This window comes from Lates calcarifer, linkage group LG4 (genome assembly GCF_001640805.2).
Source record: "Lates calcarifer isolate ASB-BC8 linkage group LG4, TLL_Latcal_v3, whole genome shotgun sequence".
NCBI lineage: Eukaryota > Metazoa > Chordata > Actinopteri > Centropomidae > Lates > Lates calcarifer.
In genome coordinates, this window is record NC_066836.1 from 2,239,241 (window position 1) to 2,251,219 (window position 11,979).

At 43.3% G+C, this 11,979-nt stretch overlaps 2 protein-coding genes across 2 annotated transcripts; both read left to right on the forward strand.

Moving 5' to 3' along the window:
- The first annotated feature begins 65 nt into the window (after positions 1–65).
- On the forward strand, positions 66–5,256 carry LOC108884765 (tolloid-like protein 2). Its single transcript, XM_018678838.2, has 10 exons — positions 66–222; positions 360–454; positions 881–1,061; positions 1,613–1,794; positions 2,085–2,312; positions 2,644–2,814; positions 3,047–3,227; positions 3,643–3,824; positions 4,363–4,590; positions 4,904–5,256. Exons 1-10 carry the CDS (start codon positions 218–220, stop codon positions 5,089–5,091), a joined length of 1,641 nt encoding a protein of 546 aa, XP_018534354.1. The 5' UTR covers positions 66–217; the 3' UTR covers positions 5,092–5,256.
- Positions 5,257–6,970: 1,714 nt separating this feature from the next.
- Positions 6,971–11,927, forward strand: LOC108884766 (neuropilin-1a). Its single transcript, XM_018678839.2, has 9 exons — positions 6,971–7,243; positions 7,554–7,734; positions 8,106–8,287; positions 8,956–9,180; positions 9,430–9,600; positions 9,804–9,987; positions 10,210–10,391; positions 10,668–10,895; positions 11,503–11,927. The coding sequence occupies exons 1-9, from the start codon at positions 7,177–7,179 to the stop codon at positions 11,673–11,675; spliced, it is 1,593 nt and encodes a 530-aa protein (XP_018534355.1). The 5' UTR covers positions 6,971–7,176; the 3' UTR covers positions 11,676–11,927.
- Positions 11,928–11,979: the final 52 nt, after the last annotated feature.

The following is an 11,979-nucleotide window of genomic DNA, read 5'->3' on the forward strand; positions in this document are numbered from 1 at the left end:
TGCGCGTGCACTCTTCCTGCTCCAGCCCAGGACGCGTCGGGAGGGCGCACCGGAGTCAGTTTGCTCCAGCCTCCTGAAGTGGTCGGTCGCTGCTGGTTGCAGGGAGTGGCGTCTATAGCAGCAGGGGTTTTTTGGAGATTCCAACCGTTACTTTCTCGGCTCCTGACATTTCCGTGACGACAAGTCAGAGAGAGAACATAGAGAGGTGGAGAAAGAGATGAAGTAAGGAGCAAAGATCTGGAGGAACTGATTGGGATTTTCTTTGAGACAGTTTTCGGTTATTTTGGGGGTTTGGGACATAAACCCCCTTTGACACTTTCTCGCCTCCGTGTGTCTTTTTTTCCTTCTTTCTTTTACAGATTGTCTGTGTTGTACAATCTAACAAGGATGTGGAGTGGATCGCTGTTGTTCCTTTTCACCCAAGTCATCTTGGTTTCCTCGTTGGCTCCGAATGGTAGGTGATGACTGTTTGAATGCATGTGGTTGTATATTGATCCATTTTGCACCATTGTTACTCTCACCTGTTGTGCCTCGGTCTCCCCTTTGAGACCACGTTTAGACCAGGTATTCAACCCTAACCCTGCTGCTGTTACCGTCACCGTGAATAAGAACTAAGGATATTATACAAAATACAGTAACAAGATTAATGAAAAAATGAAAAATAAATGAAGTATTTTAGCCATACCAAAAAATGTACAAAGTATCTTACAATCGCTACAAACTGACAATTTAATATCACAGATCACAATATCATACAAGCAATTTAATAAATTATTCATTGAGAAAATGTAATGCGATCGTCAGGAGCGGCAGAACCCAACCCGCCTCACTTTATTCCACTCACTGACTGAACAACTTTCCGTCTTTTCCAATGCTGCAGATAGCTGCGGGTGGAATATAACCCTTGAGACAGACGCGGTGAGCTATGTAACCACCGCCGGTTATCCCATGGAATATCCGCCCTCCCAGCACTGCACATGGGTGGTAACCGCTCCTCAGCCGGATAATAAGATCCGCATCATCTTCAATCCGTTTTTTGATCTGGAGGACACAGACTGCAAGTAAGAGTTCATTCCTCACTCTAACTCTCCTCCGCTGACATGAAGTCATAAAGGTTTGGAAGCACTGATCAGTTCAACAGTCTGTCAGTCTGCTTACCGTCGTGATTCCCGGTCCCTCATCATCATCAAGACACAGGTTTTAAAAATAATCGTCAATATTGATGCAACGGTAGCGAGATATCTTGACTTATTCTCCTCTATGGGTCAAGCTGTTTATTCTACGCTTACACGCTTTAGTGCAGCTTACACTTCAGTTGCACATACACATATACTGTCAAGAAACAAAAGTTCGAAGCCAGATATATATATAAACAAGTTCTGAGGTTTTGGCCTCAAATGATTTTTCAAAGTCTTGTAAACTGACTTTTTGGACAGATAAATTTGTCTCAGACACAATTCATATGCATGTGTTCAGCAAATGTTTGCATTCAAATAAAAAGTCATAAAACATTGTAAAAGAAACAAACAGCAGTAGCTGTAGTAGGACAACACTAAAGCTTCAGTAAACATCAGCCCAAACCTAAACCTGTATGTTCTCTCTCCTCCTACAGCCATGACTATGTTGAGGTTTACGATGGCGGTGACGAGCTTTCACCCAGGATGGGAAAGTTTTGCGGGAGGGTCGCACCGCCCATGATCATCTCCAGTGGCAGCCAACTCCTCATCAAGTTTGTCACTGACGATGAGAACAACGGGGCAGGATTCTCTATTAAGCTTAAGAGCTTCAAATCAAGTGTGTAGTGATCCGTGGTTTCATTATATAACTGTTGATATAACTGTCCAATTGACAACTGTGTCTATCCAAACATTTCTTAACAAGATACATCAGTATCTTCTCCCCTCACAGTTGAATATTCCAGAAACTTCACGGTTATATGTGGCACTATGATTGCATAATCTGACATAACCATCGCAAAAGACAATAAAAATAGTGCAGTCTGATCTGGGCATTAGTCACTGTGTTCAAACATTCCTTGACACTTTAAAAACTCATCTCGTCATCAGTCTCTTCTCCCCTTACAGCATCACAATGTTCCAGAAACTTCACAGATCCCCAGGGTGTGATCACAACACCGCTCTTCCCCAAGAAGTACCCCAACAACCTGAACTGCACCTTCATGATCTTGGCCCCCGAGACATCAGAGATCGTACTGGAGTTCGACAGCTTCGACATGGAGGGCGACCCCTTGCTACTGCCAGGCCCCAAATGCCAATACGACTGGCTGGATATCTGGGACGGCCTCCCTGAAGGTGAGGACAGGATTTGGATCAGGCTGAGATCGAAGAGAGAAATGGATGAAATGTTGATTAAAATCTGAGAGGGTAGAACATGAGCTGGCTGATTATACAAGCTATAAAAACTGATTAAAAGCAGGTAAAGTAATGAAAATGACTCTCTCCTTTTTCTTCTCATCCACTGCTTCATCTCTCACTCCACCTGTTTCTCCTCCCCTATTCTTTTACTTTCACTCCATCTCACTTCATCACTTCCTCGTACCTTCTCTTTCCCTATCCTCCTTATTATCTTCTCTCATCCTTGCCTCCACTCCTACCCTCATCTTCATCCCCCTTCACCCCTCAGCGGGTCTTCACCTTGGGAGATACTGTGGCGAAACCTCCCCGGGCCAAGTGATCGCCTACAGTGGCATCCTGTCCATGACCGTCACCACTGACCATGCCATCACCAAAGAGGGATTCTCCGCCAACTACACCATCCACGAGAGGAGCCTCCCCTCCGGACCCAAATATGAGGGTGAGCAGCTGAATTATTCTATCTCTCTATCAGTAATCTAACACCGTAGGTCACTGGGTTGTAGCAGTAGACCCAACTCTTAAATGTTTGTAAGAAAAGCCTTTGTTATCGGACTCCGTCCCTGCTAATACTCTCAAATCTTTTACATCGAAATGTAAAAGTTGACATTTGACTGCAGTTCAGTCCCTTCATTAACAGACTGAACAGCTTTCTGCCTTTTCTTATGCTTCAGATAAATGCAGGGTGAATATAAACCTAGAGATAGGTAGAGGAAACTACCTGACTTCCGCAGGCTATCCCATGACCTACCCACCCTCCCACGAGTGCGTATGGGTGTTAACTGCTCCTGAGCCGCATCAGAAGATCCTCATCAACTTCAATCCATTTTTTGATCTGGAGGACACAGACTGCAGGTGAGAGTTCACTCCTCACTCTCTCTCTTTTTCTGACTTCCCAACACGTTCTTGAGACAAAGCTGATATTTTCTTATGAGCGTGAACAGCAAAAAACATGCATACAAGATCATTTTTCACTTCAGACCAGTTGATATATGGAGAAAATACAAGATCAGACACTCCAGATACTGGAGACACTCACATGTTCCTGACTTTCTGATCTATGTATCTTGATTTTGAAAGAAAGAACAAGCAAAAAGTCACAAAATACTGTAGAGGGAACAAACAGTAGCTCAATAATCCACTGGGGCAGGTTCATGTAAAAATCAATAATGAGTTCACATTCTTCTAAGCATCAACTCATCTGTTTTTCGCACCACAGTACTTTGCAACAACACAGACCTAAACCTGTATGTTCTCTCTTCTCCTACAGTCATGACTATGTGGAAGTTTACAACGGCGGTGATGAGCTTTCGCCCTCAATGGGAAAGTTTTGCGGGAAGGTTGCACCGCCCCTAATGACGTCCAGCGGCAACCAGCTCCTCATCAAGTTTGTCACTGACAACGAGAACCACGGGGGTGGATTCTCTGTTCAGTATGAGGTCTTCAAGACAGGTGTTTAGTGATCTGTAGTGACCAGTATTGCACAGCAGCATCAGCTAAGAGCTTAAAGAAGAGCAGAAGCAGAGCTGCAATTGCACTGCTGATTTCCATACACTCCACTGAATGTGGTGAATTACAAATTCATTTGTAGTAAAGCCAAGTTTCCCAGTGTTGCCTAAGGTTGTCCAAACAGCCAGAGCTGAAACTCTGGCACACTGACCTCCAAGCTATGGGCCAAATTAATTAAAAGAAACAGAATTCCATTGGACCAACAGCTATTCCCAGCAAAGACCAGATACTGGCAAGACAGACTTGCATAAGCACTGCTGGCAAGGAAGGAACCTTGCTCATGTGTCTCCTGGGGGCTAATTCATTCACTAAAATATGGCAAGAATTTATGGCACTATGATTGCATAATCTGACATCTGACATAACCATCGTGAAAGACAATAAAAATAGTGCAGTCTGATCTGGGCATTAGTCACTGTGTTCAAACATTTCTTGACACTTTAAAAACTCATCTCGTCATCAGTCTCTTCTCCCCTCACAGCACCACAATGTTCCAGAAACTTCACAGATCCCCAGGGTGTCATTGAGACGCCGGGCTTCCCTGAGAAGTACCCCAACAACCTGAACTGCACCTTCATGATCTTGGCCTCCAATACGTCAGAGATCGAGGTGGAGTTCAAAAGCTTCGACATGGAGGGTAACCCCTTGCTACAGCCAGGTCCCCGCTGCCCATACGACTGGCTAGACATCTGGGACGGCCTCCCTGCAGGTGAGGACAGGATTTGGATCAGGCTGAGATCAGGGAGAAAAATAGATGGAAGTTTGAGAACAAAGCTGGGATCAGCGTGTTTGAAAGAAAGTGCAAAAATAAGATGGTACAACTTGAAATTTTTTATGTTGTTAATTTTCACTGATTTAACATTTAAACATCCACAAGTAAGCAAACATTTTCTAAAATAGCAACAATGAAAAAACGACTCTTCATTTTCTCCTCTGTATTCCTGTCCTTCATTCTTCCCTTTTCAAAAATCCCCTCCTTTGTCCCTCTAACCCTCCTCTTCACCCCCTCCTTCGCCCTTCAGTGAGTCTTCACGTTGGCAGATACTGTGGCCAGGAGCTCCCGCATCGAGTGATCTCCTACACCGGCATCCTGTCCATGACCATCACCACTGACCATGCCATCACCAAAGAGGGATTCTCTGCCAACTACACCATCCGAGAGAGGAGCCTCCCCTCAGGACACGAGATGAAATTATGGTTTCATCTATGAGCAGCTCAGATAATCAGGTGTTTTCTTAAAAACCACCATAATGATGACTCATAATTATTTTAGGACTAGACTAATCAGACAATCTGTTGGCTACTCACAAATACTGCAACAGTCATGGAATGAAAGGGATAGAAGAATAAAAAAAGAGATTCTTGTTCTCTGTGAGATTTGTACTTTATACTCTCTGTTATTTGAAGAACAAAAAATTGCATGATTCAGTATTGAATTTCCTGTCTTCCTGTGTCTTTGAGTTGGTTAAGTCTACAACTGGTGATTGTAGATGATTCTGGAGCCGACAGGGAAACTGCCATACAAACATCCACAATCCCACATCACGATATGAGAAGACAGAGTAGGAACCGCAATTTTAGGTTAAAATGACAAAAAGCTCAGAAAAGTTGTCCTAAAACTAACTCAGTAAATCTAAATCACGTAACTTTTTCGACCCTTTAAAATTTGCGTTCGTGTGAAAGTACAACAGGTTGAAAACATATATTGATTGAGTGTTTTGAAGATTATTCAGAGTAACAGTGAGGTCCAAAAATACACCATTATTGATGCAAAAATGTTCCTTTAAACTACACAAAATATCCACAAAACAAAACAATTTCTGTTTTCTCATTTCGTTGATGAAACTAGTGCCCAGTACCCTAAAGTAACTTTTCAGAATATAACAGGCTTAAAAGTGTTTTGAAATTCAGGTTGTAGTGTTGCCCAAGGTTGTCCAAACAGCCTTAGCTGAACCTCTGGTACACTGACCTCTAAGCTGCAGGACAAATTAATTAAAAGACCCAGAATTCCGTTGTTGCAACAGTGACTCCCAGCTGGGGCAGGACAGACTCAGATAAATCAAAACCTGGCAAGGAAGGAACGTGTCCTTCATCTGTGTTTGCTTTTCCCATTTGGATCCACTTGAGTAGCCACTTGTTTACACAGAGCAATGATTATTCACAGAATCACAGGATCCAGGAATTACCACCCCCAGGTGGAGTTACGTCAGAAAGTCCTGTTTTGTGTAATGTAAACTGGCTAGACAAGTACTATTTGTACCTAAATGAGGAGTAAGGCAATAATACCAGTGGGGTTACGGACTCAATTCTGGACAACAAGGAATAAACCAAACTGTAGATTTGGAGAATCATTACACCCCCATAGATTAAACATGAAGAGTAGTGGTGTTCTTATTTCTGTTACTTTAAAGTCTTTCTTCTCATCAGCGTTTAGGAAAACTTGGAAAATGTGATTTTTTCTGTGTAATTGGGCAATGTTTTACCTGAACTCCACCATTGTTTCAAAGGTCTGGACTGAGCTGTCCACAGTGCTGAAAGGGCAGGTCCAGTAGTTTCAGACATTCCTAAGCAAAATGGGTTTTTGCCTCTGTTGTTTTAATTTGAGGAAACTGTTAAATATGTTTTTATGTTAGCTGATACATAACACATAGTGATGACTGAATCATTTCTATGTTGAGATGCATTTAATCTAAAGTCCAAATATATACGATTATTGGTACAAACAACTCGAATCCTCGCTTTTTTCTCATTGATGTTTTTTGTGGGTGGTAGGAATCCCACATTCGTTAAGTCTGCATCACTACAAACGACCAAAATCAACGTTTAATCAGACTAATGAACATATTTGTAACCGTGGGACAAACTGTCACATATAAGCAGAAACGAACGATTCACCCCAGCCTGGTGGACCCTGCCCGCATCAGTGTCGATTCGCTCTAAGGTCGGTCGCTGCTGGTTGCACAGAGTGGCGTCTAAAGAAGCAGGAGTTTGGGCTTTGTGGAAATTCCAGCCATTACTTTCTCGGCTTGCGACATATTCCTGACATATCTATCGTGACGGGCACGTCGAGATAGACGGAGAGAGAGAGAGATGAAGTAAGGAGTAAAGATCTGGAAGAACTGATTTGGAGCTGGCCAGTTGTTCTCTAACAGACGCGGGGATCTGGCGCTGAAGCTCCCTGGATACAGAGACGGTTTTCGGTTATTTATTATTATTATTTATTTTATTTTTTTTACGTTTTCGACATAAACCCTCTTTGTCTTTATTTCATTTTGTGTTGTACAATCCAACAAGGATGCGGAGTGGATTGCTGTTGTTCCTTTTCAGCCAAGTCATCTTGGTTGCCTCCTTGAGTCGGACTGGTAGGTGTTTGACTGTATGAATGGCAGGATACTGATCCTTTTTTGCATTATTTTGCAGTATCTCCCGTTGAGATCATTAAGCAGGGATGCAATGCTGTATTTGTTGTTATTATCCTGTCATCAAAATGAAATTAATGTAGGTATTTTTGTCATACTAAAAGGTTTACAAAGTAACTTACAATCACTACACACTATTTAATTTACACTTAGCCTCGTCCGCCTGTTTGCAGGAGAGGCAGAAGCCAACCGGCCTCACTTTCTACCACTGACTGACTGACTGAGCAACTTTACGTCTTTTCTAACGCTGCAGACAAATGCGAATGGAATAAAACCCTAGAGACAGACGCAGTGAGCTTCGTGACCTCCCCGGGCTTTCCCTGGACATATCGACCCTCCCAGGACTGCACGTGGGTGATAACCGCCCCAAAGCCCGATCAGAGGATCCTCGTCGTCTTCAATCCGCTTTTTCATCTGTATGACACAGACTGCAAGTAAGAGTTCACGCTACAGCTCATAAAGGTAAGCAGACAGTTTAACAATCTGTCTGCTTACTTTTGATATATTCACTTGGAACAGCTGTCGTGATTCGTGGTTTACTCTTTCTCAGCAATTTAATATTGTACTTCCATGAAGCTGAGGGACTTGCCATAGACAGGTTTTAAAAAGTACTGTTAATGATGCACCAGCAGTGAGACACCCTGACTTTTATTGTCTTGTATGAATTAAGCTCCAATTTGATTATCCTATGCTTCGCTATAGTGCAACTTGCTCCTACACTTTGATCCAGAGCCGCGTACAAGTGAAGACTTCAGTAAAAAAAAAAATCAAAATCTGAACCTGTATGTTCTTTCTCCTCCTACAGACATGACTATGTGGAAATTTATGATGGTGGAGATGAGCTTTCACCCACCATTGGAAAGTTCTGCGGGAGGGTCGTACCACCCAAGTTCATCTCCAGCGGCAACCAGCTCCTCATCAAGTTCGTCACTGACAATGAGGACAACGGGTCAGGATTCTCTATGAAGTTAGAGGGCTACAAGACATGTGGGTAGTGGTTTACTCTGTGGTTTCATTATACAACTGATGAAATGTCCTTGTTGTAGCTGCTAGTGTTGGACAGCAGCATCAGCTAAGGGCTTAAACAAGAGCAGAAGTGGACATGGTAATACTGCTAAAGAGGAGTCAGGCAGAGCATGACCACAAATGTTTCCAAAATAAAGGAATTTGTGGTGGAAGGGGTTCTACCTGATCCACCTCCTTTCACAAACGTTGTAGTGGACTATGTCAGGCCAATCAAAGCAATTGTGCCAGGGTACTGGATACCATCCCGCTAACCCTAATAGCTTGTAGCAAAAGACAAACAATGACCTCTGACTCAAAACAACATGGTTTGTTTTGTCTCAGTACATGTAGTGGTTTGGTTGGTATAACCTGGAATAATCCTTCAAACTTCACAAATTAAACATGAAACAAAACTTTTTTTTTTTTTTTTTTTTTTTGGATGAAACTCTGGTCATAAAGTACAACAGGCTTAAAAGTGTTTCAAAATTCAGGTTGCAATGATGCCCAAGGTTGTCCAAACAGCCTCAGCTGAACCTTTAGTACACTGACCTCTAAGCTGCAGGTCAAATTAATTAAAAGACCCAGAATTCCCCTGGAGCAACAGTGATCTTGACACTTTAAAAACTAATCAGTCTCTTCTATATTTGCAGTTGAATGTTCCAGAAACTTCACGGCTCCCCAAGGCGTCATCACAACACCGTTCTTCCCCGAGAAGTACCCCAACTACATGAACTGCACCCTCACGATCTTCGCTCCAAACATGTCAGATATCGTGCTGGAGTTCGACAGATTTAACATGGAGGGCAATCCCTGGCAAAAGCCAGTCCCCGTCTGCCCACACGACTGGCTGGATATCTGGGACGGCCTCCCTGAAGGTGAAGAGAGAATTATTATCAGACTGAGATCAATAAGAAATACTGATGAAATGTTGACTGAGATCTGGGAGGTTAGAACATGAGCTGAGGCTGATTAGTAAAGGAAATATTTCCTTTTCTCTTTACTTTCACTCCTTGTTGCTTTATCACCCCCTCGCCTTCTCTTTCCCTCTCCTCCTCCTCATCGCTTGCCTTCATCCTTCCCTTTTGAACCACGCTTCCTCTGTTACCCCCTTCTTCATCCCACAGTGGGTATTTTCATTGGCAGATACTGTGGCAAAACCTCCCCGGACCAAGTGATCGCCTACAGCGGCATCCTGTCCATGACCATCACCACTGATGATGCCACTGCCGAAGAGGGCTTCTCCGCCAACTACACCATCCGCGATAAGAGACACTCCTTGGTAGATGAAGATGCGGGTGAGCAGCTGGATTAGTTTGTTGATTAACTTGGCTTCAATTTAAGTGTCCTTGATAAAGACGCTGAATCTTTTACTGGTTGGTTATGTGTTCTGTAATGAGGACAACCTTCCTGCAGTTGCTCTCAAATTTTTTACATCAGAATGTGCCACCAGTCAACATTTGAGTGCAGTTCATCAAGTCAGTTTCCTTTTCTTTTGCAGTAGATAAATGCGGGGGGAATATAAGCCTAAAGACTGACAGGGTGAACTACCTGACATCCCCGGGCTATCCCCTCGAGTACCTGCCCTCCCAGCAGTGCATATGGGTGATAAAAGCCCCTGAGCTGGTTCAGAAGATCCGCATCAACTTCAATCCGTTTTTCCACCTGGAGGGCACAGGCTGCAAGTAAGAGTTCACTCCTCATTCTCTCTTCTACGGTGGCCCTGAAGGTCAAAGCACAGCAACATTTCAGAAAAGAAAACAATATTTCACAAAACACAACAGCTTTTCACAAAACTTGTGTTGTAGTGTTTTTACCTACTTTCTAAATGTTTTCTCATGCACATACAACATGTGAAGCTCCCGCAAGCACAAATCTGACCCTTTATATCCTTTCTTCTCCTACAGCCACGACTATGTGGAGGTTTATGACGGCGGTGATGAGCTTTCGCCCACGTTAGGAAAGTTTTGCGGCGTGGCTGCACCGCCCCAAATCACATCCAGCAGCAACCAGCTCCTCATCAAGTTTGTCACGGACGATGAGAACCAGGGGTTCGGATTCTCTGTTGGCTACGAGGTCTTCATGACAGGTGCGTATTGGAGCATAACACGATATACTAGTGTTCAAGGTACAATGGACAACAGGATGCCAGAGCACTCTCTTAGGGTTATATCACTGCCTGCTGGTTTGGCTCTTCACAACGTTTACAACTTCTTGAACTCCTACTCCAAAGCAACATGTATGGGCATGAAGATCGTTTGAGGTTAAACTTGTAGTGCTGCCTGTCTCCAAACCAAAACACGGCATTACAGACTCTGTGCAAACACCTATTTAAAAACTCATCTCGTCTCTTCTCCCCTCACAGGCCCAGATTGTTCCAGAAACTTCACAGCTCCCCAGGGCGTCATCGAGACGCCGGGCTTCCCTAAGAAGTACCCCAACAACCTGGACTGCACCTTCATGATCTTGGCCTCCAATACGTCGGTGATCGAGGTAGAGTTCAAAAGCTTCAACATGCAGGCCGACCCCACAGCACTGCAGGGTGTCCTCTGCCGACTGGACCGGCTGGACATCTGGGACGGTCTCCCTAAAGGTGAGGACAGGATTTAGATCAGCTGGAGTCAACTTGCTCAAAAGAAACTTAAATTATTTTTATCGTTACTTTTCACTGATTCAACATTTAAACATCCACAAGCAAGACGGTGATCAGAAGAAACATTTTCTCTCATAGTTACATTGAAAAAAATGCAATAAGTATATTTTTGCGCTGCTAAACTTTTAATTTTATGAGTACTTTATGAACCTTCAAGGTCTTTTCATGCCTCTGTAAGAGCCAGGAGGGATTATGTTTTAGGGTTGTCTGTCCGTCCTACTCTCATGTACATGATATCTCAGTAACACCTTGAGGGAATTTCTTCAGTTTGGTTCAGGTGAAATCAAAGATGAACAGATTAGATTTTGATCCAAATTTACTGAATTAACATAACATTTATTAAAACAGCTCATTCTTCCAATTTAATAAGTTGACTTTGAGTATTTGCTGATTATTACAAAAACAACAACAACAAAAACTGTATCCAATCTGTCCCTTTTCAAACATTTATCTACCATTGTAAACTGAACATTTTTAGACAGTGGACAGTTTCTCCTCCTTCATCCCCCTTCTCTTACCCCTCTTCACCCTCTCCTTTGTCCCTCAGTGGGTCGTCACCTTGGCAGATATTGTGGCCAGGAGTTCCCCCACCGGGTGACGTCCCACAGCGGCATCCTGTCCATGACCGTCATTACTGACAACAGAGTCAGCAAAGAGGGATTCTCCGCTAATTATGCCATCCGCAAGAAGAGCCTCCTCCCGGATCACAAGAGGAAATGAGGGTGAACAGCTGGATTAGTGATGAGAAATAAAGAGACTGAGAGTCTGTACCGGTGAGCAGGTGGAACCTTCCTAATTTTAGAATTAGATCAATCAGACCACCTGCTGACCAATCACTAATACTGCATCTGTCTAGGAGGAACATTGAATAAAAGGGAGAAAAACTGGGAGAAGAGATTCTTGTTCTCTGTGAGATTTGTATTTTGTACTCTGTTATTTGAAGAATAAAAAAATCCATGATTCAGTATTGAATTTCCTGTCCTCCTCCTCCTCCTTTGATTTGGCTCCTACTAAGGGGATTAGC